Source organism: Colossoma macropomum, unplaced genomic scaffold, assembly GCF_904425465.1.
Source record: "Colossoma macropomum unplaced genomic scaffold, Colossoma_macropomum, whole genome shotgun sequence".
NCBI classification, from domain to species: domain Eukaryota; kingdom Metazoa; phylum Chordata; class Actinopteri; order Characiformes; family Serrasalmidae; genus Colossoma; species Colossoma macropomum.
This window is the reverse complement of record NW_023494803.1, coordinates 7,237,586-7,257,197: the sequence shown is the minus strand read 5'-3', so window position 1 is coordinate 7,257,197 and position 19,612 is coordinate 7,237,586. Positions and strand designations below refer to the sequence as shown.

Sequence of the window (19,612 nt, the reverse complement as noted above, 5' to 3'; positions counted from 1 at the left end):
TTCTAATTGCTCCCAAATTGTCAGCGTAGCAATACACATAAGGGAATGAAGAGAACAAAACAGATGATGAGAAAGACACAAAAGAGCAGAGCCCATACAGACACGGGGAGGGCATGCAACACTCCACACAGGACGCTGGTCGCCCGGACGGGGAATCGAACCCAGCCTTCTTGGTTGAATTATTTTTGGAGCTTAGTTTTCTTATATGGACTGCATGGACTCAAAAAAGCAGCTTTCTTGGATCTGAAGGGGACCTGGCGATAACTTTGGTGATCTTATGGAATTAACAAATCGGTAGAGCACATCATATCGCTGCTGTCGGAAGAAAACCTCGTATCTCCATTTTTATCGTTTTTCAGTTTTTGACATGATGTGAAAATGTGTTGTTCTTTACATTGTGTGTAAATTTCATGATGAATAGACCAAAAGAAATGACCCAAAATGACTTGGAAAGAAGTCTGGTTCTGTTGACTTACATTAAAAGTAAAGCAGGTTTTTTTGCTTCTCTTGTAAAGTTATCATTTTGGAGATACGAGGTTTTCTTCTGACAACAGCGATATGCATGTATGACAGTATTAACAAACAAGGTTGTATTCAACAGTCAATTCATTCTCAATTGCACAACTGCAGTAAACTAGTCCAATAGAATGAAATGCATGACACGCCTCACTGTCCAGTCATTTGAACCTATCAGCAATAAGCTTTTGTTCATCACTTCAATATGTTCAGACTCTTATTAAGCATCATTGTGGGCACGTGACCAATCCAAACACTTTGACAGTGCCAGTGAGAGTGTGGCAAGAACCCCTTCGCAATGGACTCGGATTTAAACCACAGCTGCTCGGTGCACTTTTACACTACCGACTAGCACTTTTACCAGCTCCAGCCCCGAGGACATGATGTACTATCACTTTTTTTGCAAGTACGACCAAATTAAAGGAAGGATCAGCAGCTATTAATCCACAGCCAGCTGCTTTTATGGCCTTTTATTCAGGAACTGGCTCAGGGGCCTTTCTGCAATCGAGATTCTGCCTGATACTCTCACAGTACAGCCGCCGCTGGTTCACCTCAGACTGACATGACTCACTGCGTTTTGCTGTTTGTCCCTGCTTTTATTCTGAAATGAGTATCTTGAGGGCGGAATGGCGTTCAGATGGTGCTATTTTGAGGTTGGATGTTGCGCAAAGGCCTCTCCAAATCAGCACTGAGATGAAGGTGAGGAGTCTTTCTCGCCTTAGAGTGATCCTGTGGATCTTGGACCGCCTTCACACGAGCAGCGGAGAGCGTGGGTGGACGGGTCGGCCAGTCAAGGACTGAAAAGCATGTCACAAGAGCAAGCCTTATCATCACAGGTACTTGAAGCCTCATAAGGTGTGTGGGCATGTGTGTGTGTGTGAGAGCGTAGAGTGTGTGTTTGCGCATACGTGTCTCAGTCTATACCCGGCGTCGGCAACCCAAATGTTAAGAGCCATTTTATCAAGTTTCAACAACAATCAAACCACCTTGGGAGCCACAACATTTTATGTCCATTTTACCATCTTGGCTGTAAATATGTCTCAGTATGTGTTAATGTAGTAGTATAGACTAAAAATATATAGCATAAACAGACTTTGCTCTGCTTTAAGCTTTAGCTCAGCTATAGACGCATTTCTCGCATCTCCGACAGGAAACTTTTCCGTAAAAGTATAAGTAGTTTCTTTTAAAATGTCTCTCAACGTTCGACCTTTTACGAGGTTAAAGTCGCTTCTCATTCGCCAGCTTCTTGTTCGAATTTTTCCGTTCTGCCTCAAATGGTGCCTGAGTCGCCAGCATGTTACTGCTGCACCATTTAAGGTGGAACGGGAAAATTCAAACAAGAAAGTGACTTCAGCTTTGTGACTTTTTAGTGTTTGTCAGTTTCTTGTTGCAGATTAAACGTATCAGGAAACCAGCTGGAGTGATTATAAATGCAAATCAGTCCATTCGTCTCCAAATTATCAATGTTCGTCTTAAATCTTTCTCTTTGCCTTGCGTTAGATACTAGATTGTTGTCTGTGTTGCTATGGTGATGAACAGTCTGCGTACTGATCTTCAGGGTTAAAGGGTGAATTAGCAGTTCTACATTAACTCCAGAGTTTAAGACCATTTATTGTTAAACTGTGTTGAACGATCAGCAGAGCTTTATTTTACTGTAAAGGAGGATTATTTTATTTTTACCTACAAATCCGATTCCACTGTGGAGCCGCAACAGGGCAGTAACAGAAGCCGCATGTTACTGACCCCTGGCATGTACGGTATTGTGCAAAAGTCAGAGACCACCCTTCACTTTTTCAATTTCCAGTCATTTTCAGGAGATATTTCTGAGGACATTAGAGATAAGATAATCCACTTGCGTGAGGAATGGAAAAAGTCAAATGACATAAGTTTCAGAGAAAATGAGACTCCTAACAACCACCTGCAAGACCTGACAGACCCAAAAAGATAAATAGCACTTAAAACTTTTGTTTTTGAGAGAGAGGAGAAAATCAAGCTGCTTCAGATCTGAAAACATCCACAGGTGTTTCTGTCCATCCTTCCACTGTGAGAAGACGACTCAGCACTGAGTCTGAAAGGATGTGTCACTGCTCAAGTAGCCTTTACTGAGAAAAGGAGACGGACAAAAAGGAAGAAATTTTGCAAAGCAAACAAAAAAGCTGCTAGATTGGCCACCCCAGAGTCCAGACCTCAACATCACTGAATGTGTTGGGGATAACTTGGATTGTGAGAAGCTGAAAATACAACCAACTTCTAAGACTGAAAATTGGTGTGTGGAAAAATATCCCACGGAAGCTGTAACAAAGGTAAAAACTGGACACACTAAATGCTGAAAATCTGATATTATATTTAGATGTCAAGGTGGTATTTTAACAGCACTGTACACCATAACATATTTGAGTATTGTGTATCTGTGAGTATGTATATAGTAGCATAGACTAAACTGCCAGTGTATCTACACTCACTGGCCATTTTATAAGCTATAGCTGTCCTATACAGATGTACAATTACAGACTGTAGCCCATCTGTTGCTGCCTAGTTTGTCAGTCACCCTACTGTATTATATGAAGACAGCATAACTTAATATTGTGCCCCTATCTGTTCACTATCTGAGCTACATGACCTTTGTCCCCATCACAGTCCATATTTCTGACTGTCAGTTGATTTCTTCATCTCTTTCTGGACAGTAAGACAAGCAACTGTCTTAGAACACGATTTTCCATATTTAACATATTTTTCTATCTGGGTCATAAACTGTAAACATCATTATTAATGTATGGTGCTATGAGTTAATTAAAGCCTCTTTCTTGGCACTGTGGATGTCAAATGAGTGTCACATCAATGCGGCAATGTTTCATATATATATACAGGCGGGTGACAAATTAAAGGCATAAACAACATAAAGCATCTTAAACACTGGACCACCAGAGGGAACACCTTTTGTCCAAAAGATACTCCCTCAGTTAGTGTTTAAATAGTGGTGGACACATCAGTCCTCCTACAGATGTTCAGTTGAGGTCAGATCTGGTGACTGCAAAGGCCATAGTATATGATTAACCTCATTTTCATACTCATCAATCCATTCAGTGACCCCTCGTGCTCTATATACACACACCAACCGGTCACTTCATTAAGCATACCTACTTTATATGTATACTCTTTGTCTCTATTTTTAGGTCCACTTACCGTATAGGTACACTGGTTGTGCTGGCTACACTGAGTGCATCAGACACATAAGTGCTGATGGAGTTTTTAAACACTGTGTCCACTCACTGTCCACTCTATTCGACACTCCTACCTTGTTGGTCTATCTTGTAGAGGCAAAGTCAGAGACGATGGCTCATCTGTTGCTGCAGTTTGTGTTGGTCATCCTCTAGTCCTTCATCAGTGGTCACAGGATGCTGTAGGCTGGATATTTTGGTTGGTGGACTATTCTCAGTCCAGCAGTGACACTGAGGTGTTTAAAAACTCCAGCAGCACTGCTGTGTCTGATCCACTCAGACCAGCGCAACACACACTAACACACCACCACCACCATGTCGGTGTTACTGCAGTGCTGAGAATGACCCACCACCCAAATAATACCTGCTCTGTGAGGGTCCATGGGGGTCCTGACCACTGAAGAATGTATGCAGAGAAACAGATGGACTACAGTCTGTAATTGGTGGTAAATGGAGCTGATAAAAGAATAAATAATAGGCTAGAAACATCCAGTTAGACTCAAAGAACAGTGAAGGGCCCTTGTGTCAAAGGGTCAAAACAAAAGTGTCATCAACGTGTCATTCTGGACAGAAACTGTCAGGCGTATCAGAGCAGGCGCTCAGTGCTGTGGCAGTGTGAGTGTCAGCCCATGGGCCATGCGCTGCTCCGTGGTGCTTCTCTTTCTGTCATCCACACTGGGACGAGCCAATCATTCCCTGCTCTAATAATAGCAACAATCTGAGACCTACTTTCAGCACAGCAATCGATAAGGGCCAGCATTACTGTGCAGGGCTGCACGCTGGGGTTCCTTACGAATCACGTCTTTGTTAGTAGCGATGTCCAGCTCGAGAAACAAAATGTCGCTGTTAATGTCATCCGGCTCACTAATGCAATGCCTTCGAGGTTTAGCAAACTAGAGCAGTTTCAGTTGTGGGGTGAAATCTGTCACTTGAGAGTATAATGGGAGGAAGGAGGAACCCAGATCACCCCTCTTAAGCTTTTTTCACACAGCAGGTAAAAGTGGCCCAAATCTGATCTTTTTCTTCATATGTGTTTCAGATGTGTCTGTGTGTCAGTGTGAACAGATTAAACACACTGAATCTGACTTTTTCAATTCTGATTTGAGACACTTTTATATGTGGTACTGAAATCCGATACGTATCCGATTTGCGGCAATGTGACTCAGTCTGAACAGCCAGATCGGAATCCATGCGACTTTCACGTCAATCCAGCTCTATGTTGGTCATAATTTCATGCTGCTGGGACCTCATAAACTTCTGGGGTGATGTTTCTGTCCCAAAATTAGACGAGACGTATCCAAAACACCCCCACGTTCAAAGAGATTACGAAAGAAATGGCCGAAAGCCGCCGTAGGAGAACGAGGCTGCAGCATCAAAGAAAAGTTACAAGTTTAAAGAGATTACGAAAGAAATGGCCGAAAGCCGCCGTAGGAGAACGAGGCTGCAGCATCAAAGAAAAGTTACAAGTTTAAAGAATCGAAGGACACAAACCAAAGAAGTGACCGCGCCCTTTTTAAGGTGAGCTCAAACACATTCTGGGTGATGAGCCCAGCTGTCAATCAGTGAAGCTTCATGATGGCTCCTGTGTTGCTGGTGAAGATGAAACTGAACGCTCCGGGAGCGGCTGGCGTTCATTGGCAGTTATGATTGTTTACCTCTGGATGAGCCACGTGAAGCATTGTTGTTTTGAGCATGAGGGTCAGTTTAGGAGCTGATCTTTTCAGACGGATGTCACATATACGTCACATTTAAAAGATAGTGTGAACAGCCAAACAAAAAATTCAGATTTTGTGGGAAAATCAGATTTGGGCCACTATTAGCTGCTGTGTGAACGTAGCCTTAATAATGCACTGCCCAGTACAGGACAGCCTGGTACGTACAAATGCACTGATAAAACGTGCCTGAATCTACTTTTCAGACCAAAAATCTAATTTACACAATAACTGTAGAACTGATTCCCAACTTTTATATTACTTCCACACAATATACCAATAAGAGTCCTTGGGCAAGACTCCCAACACTAAATTCGCTTCACTGTGATTAAAATGTTAAGTCATTTTGAATAAGAGTGTCTATGAAATGGCATAAATGTTTATGTATAAAATTGGACAAATGTTTATTCCATATCCAAAAACAGTAGCAGCATCTTAAATCCTCAACAAAAATGGTTCTTCGAGGGTTCTTCAGTAAAAACACGGGTTCTTCAGATTGATTGAGAAAGTGTGGTACATGGTTCTATATAGCAAAAAAAAAAAGGTTCTGCTATTTTTACAAGTTTGACATCGTAACAACCTTCTTGGTGTGATATAGAACCATTTTTAAAAAGGTTCTATATACAACCTGCAACACATTCTCCATCAATCAACCATTTCACCATGCAAAGAACCATTTAAGCAAGCAAGTTGTTCTTTAAGTCTTCAAAGTCCTATACCATTGTCTTAACTATAGAACCCCTGAAGAACCAACTTTTTAAGAGTGTTTTATAGTTAACAGTCTGTCATACAGTTCCAAAAACCACATATGCAAGTCTAATAGACACTTAGGCTCAGGAGGCTGTAGACCTCTGAAGTCAAGTTCGGTAGTCGATGTCATATTAGGAACTCAGAGGAGGTCTAAGCAGATTTCTCTATGGAAAAAATGAATAGCCTTTTCATAAATAGCTGCTACTGCACCCTGTGCTAAACAAACGTGTTATGTTTTGCCGTATATACAGTATACATACAGTATTTCTTCGGAATATCACTGGACTAAGAGGGAAAACGTATACAGTACAAAACATACTGGCTTTCGAAAATCCCATTCATTTTTCCCATAGAGAAAAACTCAGAAGCTAAATTCTGTGTATGTGAATGACGCTGACTACAGAATGAAGCATGACTTCATTATTCAATCATTGTTAGCTACATTAGCCTCACGCCTCCAGTGTAAAACTAAAGAGGTAAGCTTCACCAAACACGCCTCGGCTGATCGACTAACTGCTGGAATAAACGGGACGTTTTGCACATTTTTCGCCCAACTGTTCCTTCTAGAAATGTGAAGACAGAGAAATTGCAAAAGAGGAATTTCAGCACAACTCGCTGCTTCTTACATTCAGTCTTCCATGTGTCAATCACTGGGGTAAGACAAGATAAGAGGCAGCTCAGATAAGAGGCTGCTCAGATAAGAGGCAGCTCAGATAAAGGTTGGCACGGCAGAGAGAGAGAAGGCATCACGCACTGTTTCTAGTAAAGTCTGTTCAGTGTGGAGGAAATCTAACCAGATTCAGCAGAGTTGGCGTTTCCCCAGCAAGCTGAATGTTCCTTCACATCAGACGATCTAGGAAATTCACGCTCTAGAATGACTTCCATACAAGACAGCATGATGCAGCTAATTCAGCTCTGGGATAATTACTAAAGGACGCACAGTTTCACTGATGTGAAGCACCACTCTTATGAAGAGGCAAAAGCTATCTGAGTGCTAGCAGCGTGCTAGCAGAGTGAGTGAGTGACTGACTGACTGACTGAATGACTGAGTGAGTGAGCGAGTGACTGAGTGAGTGAATGACTGAGTGAATCGCTGAGTGAATGACTGAGTGACTGACTGAGTGTATGGTTGAGTGAATGAATGAGTGACTGAGTGACTGAATGAGTGAGTGAATGAGTGAGTGAGTGAGTGAACGAGTGAGTGATTGACTGAGTGAGTCAGTGAAGGAATGAGTGAGTGACTAACTAGGTGAATGACTGAGTGAGTGAATGACTGAGTGAGTGAATGGTTGAGTGAGTCTGTAAATGAGTCAGTGAATGAGTGAGTAAGTGAGTGCGTGACAGAGTCAGTGAGGAAACGACTGAGTGACTGACTGTGTCAGTGAAGGAATGAGTGAGTGACTAACTAGGTGAATGACTGAGTGAGTGAAAGGTTGAGTGAGTCTGTAAATGAGTCAGTGAGTGAGTGACTGACTGAGTGACTGAGTCAGTGAATGAGTGACTGACTGACTGAGTGAGTAAGTGACTCAGTGAATGAGTAAGTGAGTGACTGACTGAGTGAGTGAGTCAGTGAATGAGTGAGTGACTGACTGACTAAGTGAATCAGTGAATGAGTAAGTGAGTGACTGACTGAGTGTCTGAGTGAGTGAGTGAGTGAGTGACTGAGTAAGTGAATCAGTGAATGAGTGAGTAAGTGAGTGAGTGAGTGACTGACTGACTAAGTTAACTGATCAGAAATCTGCCACTATTATGATACAAATCTGACCTACCTCCAAATATCCCTATCTTTACAAACCCTGACATGGCTGACCACAGTGTGACCGATTTGCCTCCTGGCCAAAGGCAGGCAAGGTCCTATTGATCCCATACAAGCATGCTTGTTTTTAACTAGGATCTTTCAGCTTGAGACACCTGTACAGTTGTTTGCAAAGGTTTGGGAGCCCCTGGTCAACCTGCATGCTTTGAGGGATTTTTAAAGTGAAAATAAGATAATGACCTCTACAGAGAGCACACTTCTGCACATTTTAATGCATAATTACTGTAAATACTGTATATTGGGGAAAAATAGATCTGTACAAAATTTGACCTGTACAAAGGTTATGGCATAATTATTTTATGTTCAGTTATTTTAAACAGACTTTTTATCTGGTGTTGCTCCCCACAAATACATGTTACTTACAGATAAATGTAAATGCGGACCTCCGAACACAACGCACCCACGCACACACGGCTACCCAACCAAAACCTCCTACAGCCTCAGAACTCTGGAGCTTTTGACTTTTGTGTCAGTGATGGGCAGTGTGTGTGTGTGAAAGAGAGAGAGAAAAAGAGAGAGAGTTGTGGAGAACACAAGCGTCCGTCCTCAAGGGCAGAGAATGTTTGTTTTTTTGTGTGAAGTTATAGTTTACCTGCAGTATATTAGAATATTTTCATACATATTGTTTTATATTGAAAATGCAATGATTCCAAACTTTTCAATGGTATTCAGAGCGAGTGTGAGAATTCAAACAGACACACACACACACACACACACACACACACACACACACACAGGTGTGTGACTCACGCGTTTGCGGAGGTTGTATGTGAGCAGCAGGTTGCGGGAGAAGTGATTGGAGAAGGCCGTGTAGAACTCCAGCACTTTCAGCAGGGCGTCCCGCTTGATGACGTGCAGGTCACAGTAGGTCAGCGCCCGGACGTTCGCGCAGGACTGCGCCAGAGTCACCTCCTTCCAGAACACATCACCAAACACGTCCCCTTTACCTGCACACAAACAAACGGAAATCGATACAAACATATATTCATATATGTTGACGTACGGCCTGCATTCCGTTAGACATGCCAGTTTCACACAGAGGCCGACGCGGCATTATTTTCAAACTTCTGTATTTTGTTAACTAATCAGTTTGATCTTCATCTTTTAGAAAGTGCACTTCAATAAAAGTTAAAATAATACTACGATCTTTACTTTCAATTTCCAATAGTTCTTTAACCATATGGCAAAGAATTTTCCTGTGGTGTGGGCTTTATGAAAAAGTTTTATTAAAAATCTGATTGGATTTAAGAGTCTGATTTTTTAGATTAACCCATTTAGTTATTGGACAGTCTGGTACATTAAGTTTATAGCTTATGCATGATTTTTCAGAAATATGTTTACTTGATAGTTTCCGACATTAGCCTTGTGTATTTCTCTATATTTGCACACATCTGTGAGAAACTGCTTTTAACTACACACAGCAAGATTAATATTATAGTTGGTATCTAAAATATTATTACATTATTTGTTTTTCTTCCCTGAAGGTTCTGGTCTCACCAAAGGACATTAAATATTATTACATATTTCTTTTTTACCCCCTCAATATTTTGGTCCCTCCAAAGAACAATAAATACTAATACATTAATTGTTTTTTAACCCTTTTCATACTTTGGTGACACCACAAGACATCAGATATTACATCAATTGTTTTTTACCCCCTGAATATTTTGGTCACACCACAAGACATTAAATATTATTACATTAACTATGTTTTTTTTTACCCCCAAATATTTTAGTCACAGCACAAGATACAAAATATTACAATATTAATTGCCCTTTTTACTCTCTGAATATTTTGGTGACACAACAAGACATCAAATATAACATCAATTGTTTTTTTTTTACCCCCGAATATTTTGGTCACACCATTGTACATTAAATGTTATTACATTTATAGTTTTTTCCCTTCTGAATACTTTGGTGACACCATATTACTACATTGTTTTTACCCACTGAATATTTTGTTCACAACAAAGAACATTTTATACTAATACATGAATTGTGTTTTTAACACTCTTAATACTTTGGTCACACCATAAGACATAAGACAAAATATGACTATATTAATTGCCCCATTTACTCCCTGAATATTTGGTCACACCACAAGATATCAAATATTACATCAATTGTTTTTTACCCCCTGAATATTTTAGTCACACCACAGGACATTAAATATTATTACATTGACTGTGTTTTTTAACACCAAATATTTTAGTCATAGCATAGGATACAAAATATTACTTTATTAATTGCCCTTTTACCCCCTGAATATTTTGCTCACACCGTAGGACATAATGTCACACGCATTAAGATAAACACTTGAATCAATATGTGGGGTGAGGAGTCATACACTCGTAGGAAGAATCTTCTGCGATGACTGTGATCACACACACACAAAACATGCTTCCAGAAAGCCCACACACTTACAGTATTTGTTTGAAACCTGGCATCATCATAGTGCAACAACTGAGCGTGAGATCACACGTTTCACGCATTCCAGCTGACATTTAGATATTACTGCTACAGTCAATTACACTCCGCATTAAGAGAGGGAAGCATTTATTTAAAAGGTCAAGTCTCCGAATTCTCTAAGCAAATTGTCTGGTGTGTTTACTAACCGAGCAAGTAATATGCGCTCTCTCTCTCTCTCTCTCTCTCTCTCTCTCTCTCTCTTTCTCTCGCTCTCTTTCTCTCTCTCTCTCTCTCTCTCTCTCTCTCTCTCATTCTCCCTCTGTTTATACACTGAAAAAATAACTGAAATGACTGGGTTAAAATGTGTACATCATTTCCACACAAATAATATATATGATGTTAAAGTCATTTTGCCTTTCTGTTTTCTTATTTTGAACAATAACAGTGTTGGTATAATATACTTTCATTACTGTTCGTGTGAATATGACGTAGGGGAATGTGGGACGCAAACTTGCTTTAAAGTTAACACTGAATTTTTATGTGTTTAAACATGTCCAAGTAGAAGAAGGTTTCAGTTATCTTTTTGCATTTTCATGGTAACTTCACCTGTGAGTTTTCAGAAGAATCAGACATTCTGATTGTCAGACATCAGACAATCAGATATTTCTCCAGATTCACCCTGAAGATACCATAAAAGTAGCTATTTTCTATTACTGACTTGTGTGTATTAGTCACAGAATTCACACCTATATTATTTTGTGTCTTGTCAGTGGCTGCAATGTAACACCATTTTTAAAGCATGTAAACAACTGAGAGTAAGAGCAAGCCAGGCTAAAGCAGAGCCTCCACACGGCGGGGTTAGTTGTGTCAAATCTTGAGTCTCTACGGTCCAAGTCAAGTCTCTGGGGTCTCAACTCTCTGGGATCTGAGTCAAATCTTAAGTCTCTTGGGTCCAAGTTGAGTCTCAAGTCTCTGGGGTTTGAGATGACTCTCCAGTCTCATGGGTCCGAGTGGAATCTTAGGTCTCTGGTGTCCGAGTTGAGTCTCCAGTTTCATGGGTCCAAGTGGAATCTTGAGTCTCTGGGGTCCGAGCGGAGTCTTCAGTCTCTGTGGTCTGAGTTGAGTATCCATTCTAATGGGTCCAAGCGGAGTCTTGAGTTTCTGTGGTCCAAGTTCATTCTCCAGTTTCATGGGTCTGTGTGGAGTCTTGAGACTCTGGGGTCCGAGCTGAGTCTTCAGTCTCATGGCTCCAAGCGGAATCTTGAGTCTCTGGGGTCCGAGCTGAGTCTTCAGTCTCATGGGTCCAAGTGGAATCTTGAGTCTCTGGGGTCCGAGTTGAGTCTTGAGTCTCTGGGGTCTGAGTTGAGTCCCTGGGATCCGAGTGGAATCTCGAATCTTTCGGGTCCGAATCGAGCCTCAAGTCTTTGAGGTCCAAGTCTCTGAGGTGCAAATCCATGCCTCTGGATTGCAAGTGTGAGTCGAGTCTTGTGTCTTTAGTAGATATTTGGAGCTTAAGCCGTTTCTGAGCTGGATTATTTTTACCTGGGGAGATGCTTTAATTACACTGATTACCAATGAAATCTGTAATTTTAAACCAATACAAATCTGCAATGTCTGTAGTTTTTACATGTGTGCTGTGTAATAATTCTCGAGCAAAATACCTTCTACAATTTTCCAAACTTGGAGCTCCTTCAGTAATAGCAGTCCTGTTCAAATTGACCTCTTGGTGATATAATACCAAAACCTAGTAATAGACAATGGCACCTTTGTTTTTTTGCCAGGGAGCAAGGCTAACTGCAAAAATGGAGCTCTTGGCACAGATCCTTTCTCGCCAAAACAGGCCTACTGTAATCTACATCATTTTTGCTGATGGTCTAATCGTCAACTGTTAATTGTTATGTGGATACTTTACGAGCCTAATGCTATTCTATCTAGCATTAACTGAAAGTTCACTGTTGTTTGTTTGGATCCATTTAACTCTAATCTTATCACTGGAGTGAATGTCCGAGCTGTGACATTTCGATCCGGGTTATCTGAGGTAATTCTGGAAAATACTTTATCCTGCACGAAACTGGCCAGTTGAGTCCTTTACACATGACATTACTGGACCTCCTCTGGTACAACTAATCCAGCTCGAACAGGGCTTATGTCTCGCTATTAGCTACAGGTGTTGCACTGCGCAGAAGTCTACTTGCCTGTACTAAAATCTGTCAGGTTTGACATAGTCTTCAAATTAACAAGGCTTACAGGAAAATAGCCTGAAGTTCAGAAGAACAGAAGCTATGAACACAGTAAATGCAGTGTTTCAGGAAAGAGGCAAAAGAACTTGAAACAGCTAGTTAGTCAGTAGTTTATATAGCACAGGGGTGCCCAACTCCGGTCCTGGGGGGTGGTGTCCAGCACAGTTTGGTGACTTTTCTGCTCAAACATAGCTGAATCTGTTAGTGTCCAGGTTTAGCAAGTGAACTACCAAACTGTTACCGGACACCAGCCCTTCAGGACCGGAGTTGGGCACCACTGATACAGTACATATGCTGCATCGCTGATCCAGCTAAAGTTTTAGAAAGTTTCAAAAGTCTTCTGTAACTTACTAAAACTTGCCATCCAAACTGCTTCAAATTGCCTTTTCCCTTTAAACACTGCATTTACAGCAGGTAGTGCTTCATTCTGTCTATTAGGCCGAAAGTTTTATGACAATGAAAAGTCTGGTATTTGAAGCTGTATTGGACCTGACGCTGCTGTGAACTGCAGGAGGACAGCACTGCAGTGGTGATTGCTCATGGCTGTGTTCATTTGCATGGAAGTTCTTAGCAGATAATCCGCTAAATTGGCCATCCCCACCGGCGCAAACTGTCAGCAGGCCGTCGGTGAGTAGACTGAGCGTCTCTCTTAATAATTCTGCCATAAAAACGTATTCATTTGAATCAAAGTAAATTCAGTGCCTCACTTTTTTCAGCGTACGAAGCCATCTGTTGGACGGGTCAGCTTTGTGTCGGCGACGTTGTGACAGGAATCCGCTTCTGTAAGAGGTTTTTATCCCTGTGTGTGTCCGATTGTATAAAGTGGGCGGTCATTCAGAAAGGGCAAAGGCTCATCTTACATTCATCTCTCAGCGGCTCAGCTGATTACGAAGCAAATCAAATATTCAGCTCGGACTTTTAATGCGAGCGGGCAGGGACGCGGCCCAAATGATTAAACCCTGAAATCCAGCTACCTTTGCAGAGGTGAGATGAGGTACGCACACACATGCTTAACGAGCACAGGGGAGGTGAAAGCACTCAGGACGCATTGTGATGCGCTCCAGATCATTTGCATGTCTGGCGGAGAGAGAGCGAAGCAGACGTTTTGACAGGAAGAATATTCCCTCGTTCCCCCCGCCAGAATAAACTGATAAACAAAAGAGTGCGCTTCCTCCCTCGTTTCCTTCAGCTCACCTTAAGGCAGTCTTTGGCTTAGATTAAACGTCCTCCCGGAGTGAGAGTGCTTTTGACTCGCTGTCAGCAAACGCACCCCTGTTTATTGCTTTGGACCCTCGAGGAAATCGCAACAGTCATTACATCACTATAACACTGACCGCTCTGTTTATGCCTCGGGTTTAACTCTCTCATTTGACCCTCTAAAGGAAAAAAAACAGCAGCCTTAAACTGAATCTACACTCAGTGGCCAATTTATTTGAAACCCCTACCTGTAGCCTGTAGCCCCCCCGTCATCAGGGGTCAGTTTTTGACCAGAAAATGCAACCAACTCCTAAGACTGAACTTTAGGCTTGAAAAACATCCCTGCGGGTTTCTCTGAAAAACTGAAGTAACACACTCTTAAAAAAGATGGTTCTCCAAGGGTTCTTCAGTAAAGAAAACAGTTCTACCTAGAACCGTGAACACTCAAAGAACCCTCTGCATGATGAAAGGGTTCTTCTGATTGATGGAAAATGTGCATGAATGTGCTGTAGTTGGTTCTATATATAACCATATTGATATTGGTTCTATATAGCACCCAAAAGGGTTCTTCTACTATTACAAGCTTGACACTGTAACAACAGAAAAAAAGCTTTGGGTGCTATATAGAACCATTTTCAAAAAGGTTCTGTATTGAACCAATCTACAGCACATTCTTCATCAGTGTGAAGAACCCTTTTCTGATACAAAGAACCCTTTAATCATGCAAAGCGTTCTTTGAGTGTTGGCTGTATATAGAACCATTTTCTTTACTAAAGAACCCTTAAAGCACCATCTTTTTTAAGAGTGCAGTAGAGTATAAGGTATGTGATGAAATACACTCATAAAAAGGGATGGTTCTTGAAGTGTTCTTTAGTAAAGGGAATAGTTAACTATTTAGAGCCATGGGTTCCATGTGGAACCATTTCACGCTTAAATGGTTCTTTGCATGATGAAATAGTTCTTCAGATTGATGAAGTATGTGTTGTATATATTTCTATAAAGGATGTTTTGGAAAATGGTTCCATATAGCGCCAAAAAGGGTTCTTTTGTTGTTATAAGGCTGACATCATAACAATAGGAGAACTCTTTTGGTGCTACATATAACCATTTAAGCATGCAATGGTGTTTAATAGAACCCTTCCCTTTACTAACGAACCCTTGAAGAACCCTCTTTTTTAAGAGTGTACTTATGAACATGCTGCCTGATACTTGAGACATTGTTTTAAGGTAGTTTTGGGAAAAAACTATGTCTCAGTTTTTTGTTTTTCAGATTTGTGACCATTTTACCATCATCAGCATCACATATAAAACTCAGAGGACACATGGAGGTTCACTGGTCTTTTTGGATGGTAAATAAAATGGCTATATTTGCGCTGCAGACCCCTTTAAGGCAGTCGTCTCCTTGCCGTAATGCACCTGTTATGGCCCTGCGCTCCCCTGCACCCTTCCGCATTGTGATAGTAAGCCATGCACTCAGGATAACCTGATTACGCTTAGTAATGCAGTTAAACGAGGTTAGAGGATGTCCAGAAAGCGTATTTGTATAGATCCAGTCTGCCAAAGTGTCCATTTCACAAATGTGTGTTAGAGTGTCGCTGTGTCTGTTTATGTGTTTGTCATCTGTAAAGTGGAGACGTTACTGCTGTACGAATGTGCGTCCGCTCTGTTTACGACACTGTCATGTAAAAAAGCTGGTGTTTACTGTTTGAAACACACTCAAACAGCAGCGCTCCCACAGGGCTCTGCGGGTAAAGGGCTAATGTGTTAAAGTGCGTGAGACAGACAGCGGGATGAGCTGGGCTATGAGTGACCGGAGCAGTCTGACAGGGGATGTATGTGTATGTGCGCCGGTCAATGGAGCCGCTGTACGGTCCTGCAGGGTCAGAGTCAGTCAGGCACATTAACCTAATGAGAGCAGAGCTACAGTCCACTATTACAGCAACCCCCAGAGAGAGAGAGAGAGAGAGAGAGAGAGTGATGGACTGCCCACAGGTAAAGATTGAAGAAAGCCTGGCTGTGTCTTTCACAAAGAGCACTTTTACAGCTTTTCCACTCATGATAGCACAAAATAAATGATTTTACATAAATTTTTGCTCATTCAAAAATTATTTTGCCATTTCAAAAACAATTCCTTCAAAAAAGGGTGTCAGGACTTTAGTTGTTTATATGTTAAAACCTGAATGTTGCTATTATCAGTAGAAATGCACAATGATATCCTAATCAAGGTGCAAAATACAGGGGGTCCTGGGGGTCCGCCCCCCTATCCTCTGAGACCCCTGAATGTCTCAAAGTCAAATTTCTGGCGGCTCCCTGAAAAGAAACAAATTCGCCCCTACCACTTAGCCCTTACCCCTCTGTTTTACATGTTCACGTTTAGGGTTAAGGTGTCCTGATTTTAGTTGAGATAGAGGGGTAGGGTGAAGTGTTAGGGCTATGTGGCCCTCCAAACGGAGGTTTTTCAGAGGGTCACTCCAAATGGAGTGTTATGAGAAAAAAAGCAAGGTGGCTGCGCGAGTGACCAAAGAAACGCACAAATGTAAATATGTAAAATGTAAAAATTACAATAACCATTGTATTATCTTAGTTTAATGTCATTTAAGTGTATTATGGTCCTTTTCTTCATAACACACATAAAAATCGCTAGTACTATACTGATGTCTTGGTAGGTACCTCGCTAAATTTCCTGTTCCACCTTAAATGGCGCAGCAGTTACATTCTGGCTCCTCAGGAGTTAGAACTACTGCTCCATTTAAGGTGGAACAGGAAACTTCAACCAAGAAGCTGGCGAATATCTGACTTCAGCCTAATATCACTGAAGAATTAGGGGTAATAAATAATCGCCCCCCCCCTCTTTGAAGGCGTATGCTGCCCTAAATGTAACTAGAGCCCAGCAGTGAGGAGCTGAACTTTACCCTCCTCTGCTGTCACTGCAGACTGGCAGTGTCGCCTACAGAGCAGCGCTGGTAGCTGTTAATGCAGTAATGTTCTTTTTATTTGAGGGTCTCATTTCGTGGGAAAGATTTCAATCACTACAACTTTTAACTCAGTTCCAAGGTGCAACGTGACACTCGAAAATAAGGGGTAGGGGTAAAAATAGGAAATGGGATTGGGCCTTTGTGTCTATTAGGGAAAAAATAGCCGCTCAAATACAAATTCAGACAAAGCTTATTTTTTATTCTTCTTCACTCAGGAAACACTGGTCTGCCTCAGGGTGGCGCTTTGCAAACAGGTTTTTCCAGTTGGTCCTTCATAGCTTAGCAACTGTAACTCTCCCCAGGATAACTGTGAAAAACTGTAAAATATTCCGCTGCGGATTTACAAACCTGAAACCTTCCTAAGAGATTGATGGAACGAGTGAATTGTTACTCATTTCTCAAAGCGAAGATTAAAGAAAAGATGTGTAAGATTTTAGTGAGTGTGTGAAAGAGCACATTACCAAACTCCAAAAGAGCATTTCGGGAATGAACTGTGAAACCAACTAGTGGTTGGTACAGTGTAGTGGGTAACACTTCTGCCTTCTACACTGTAGACTGGGGTTCAATCCCCTGCCTGGGTAAGGACCCTACACTAAACTGATAAGAGTCCTTGGGCAAGACTCCTAACACCACCTTCACCTTCCTGTGTAAAAATGATCAAACTGTAAGTCGCTCTGGATGAGAGCGTCTGCCGAATGGCGTAAATGAAATCAAACATTTTGTTGCTATTGAAGCTAGCATCATCGCCGCTATGGCAAGTGAATTAACCTAGCAGCCACCAAATGCTAGAGTAGCCAGCCAAACGGACCCCCCCCAAATACCAGGGTTGTAATCAGGGGGTCCTTATGGCCCAATGTGAGCTAAACACTTAAGTCTTACTTAAGTATTAGTCCACCAACCAAAATATCCAGTATCTTGTGACCAGAAACTGACCACTGGTGGGACTAGAGGACAAGAAACACAAACAGTGCAGCAACAGATGAGGAATCGTCTCCAACTTTACATCTACATGGCGAACCAACAAGATAAGTATGTAAACTCCACTTTGTCCACCACAACATCAGTGTCACTGCAGTGCTCAGAGCCAAATAATACCTGCTCTGTGGTGGTCCTACGGGGGTCCTGACTACTGAAGAACAGGGTGAAAGGGGGCTAACAAAGTATGCAGAGAAACAGATGGACCACAGTCTGTAACTGTAGAACTACAAAGTGAACCTATATAGTAAGTGGAGCTGATAAAATGGATGTATAGTTACAAGGTAGATTTACAGAATTAAGTGGTCAGGCAGGGTTTACTAGGGATTATATGTTATAAAATGACTTTATTGACCAAACTTATCATGGATTTCCATATTTACTGAGGTGTTCTTAAACATCCTGACAGTATTTCAACATTTCCAACACTCTTTTTATTAAACTCAACCCCTCCCACCATGTTTTTCACAAACTAGCATGTTACCAAACACATCCGCAGTACTGACTAAAACACACTGCCCTATATTAGGATGAACAAACAGCAGAAAGTTGGTGTTTTTTAAGAAGGTTGTGTCCTTTTCTCAGCTCTCCGCAGTGATCGCGAGTCTGTGTGGAAGCTGAGGGAGCTGTTGGTGGTGAGTGCCCCCTCACACCTCCCACCGTTTCTCACTCTGAGAGCGGTGGCAGGCGCCCAAACGCACACGGAACACTTACTCTGTCAAACAAGAAAAGCAGTGCCAGCAGTTGTTGCCATTTAGTGTAATGAGCTAATGTTGTGCTTTGTGGCGGAGGAGGGCAGCGTGATGGACGCGGGGTGGACTGGCCTTGTGTTCGTATGAGCTACAGACAGAATGTCCACAGCATATGCAGCTCACATTGCTGCCTCTTAGTCTTTCTTTAGCACATATTTAGAAAGAATGAACTTAATCTGAAACACTATTACGTCATGAAATCCCGAACTCTATGACAACAGTAACTTCTGCTAGTCTCCTTATGGGATTTTAGTACTATGTTAGTACTAAGGTGATTCACATGAGCAATTTTTGGCCATTCCACATTAAACAGTATATGATTCTGGAGAACGATTGTTGCTATACAGCAAAATGAATACACTCCTCCCTTCAGCGCTCCTTCAGAAGCTCCGCCCCCCAAATTCGTGGACGCGCATTGCCAAGGCGAACAACACTGGGCTAGCAAACTGCAGCTTCTAGGCATGCATCGATATCGATACTGGTATTGAGTATCAGGTCAATAGTGCACTCATTTACTCGTACTTCATCATCATCATCATCTGAATAGCAGAAATTACCATGATATAAATTTGAGTGATATATCGCCCACCCCAACATTCTAGACCACCAATGAAGGCCTAGAGTTTAACTAAATCGCTGCCATTTAAAATCACAAACACAATATTGGTCAGAAAAGTCACCAAACCATTCGTGTCTATTGTCCACTAATGATCAGTAACTGAACCCTCAGACGTTAAAGGTATTAATTATTGTTATAATGACTAACAGACAGTCTACACTGAGAAAAACAACCTGCTGAAAAATAAAAACACACAGTTCTTCTGTAGCTCTTGTCTTACAGGTAGCCTGCAGTGATAATGTGTGTGTGTGTGTGTGTGTGTGTGTGTGTGTGTGTGTGTGTAGTGATATATTACAGACAAGCAGTGTTTCATTTCAGCGCTGTCTAAATCCATTAATCCAGCTCTCTCTCTCTCTCTCTCTCTCTCTCTCTCTCTCTCTCTCTGTCTCTCTCTCTCACTCTCTCTCTTACTGTAACCTGAGTGTCTCAT

At 41.7% G+C, this 19,612-nt stretch overlaps 1 protein-coding gene across 1 annotated transcript in view; it reads right to left on the bottom strand.

The window, feature by feature from the left end:
* kcnh1a (potassium voltage-gated channel, subfamily H (eag-related), member 1a) overlaps positions 1–19,612 on the bottom strand; it is a 128,164-nt gene that overhangs the window by 31,582 nt on the left and 76,970 nt on the right. Inside the window, exon 10 of the mRNA XM_036594047.1 lies at positions 8,763–8,959. Within this exon, the coding sequence (XP_036449940.1) occupies positions 8,763–8,959 (197 nt within the window). The remainder of the gene's footprint in view (positions 1–8,762; positions 8,960–19,612) is intronic.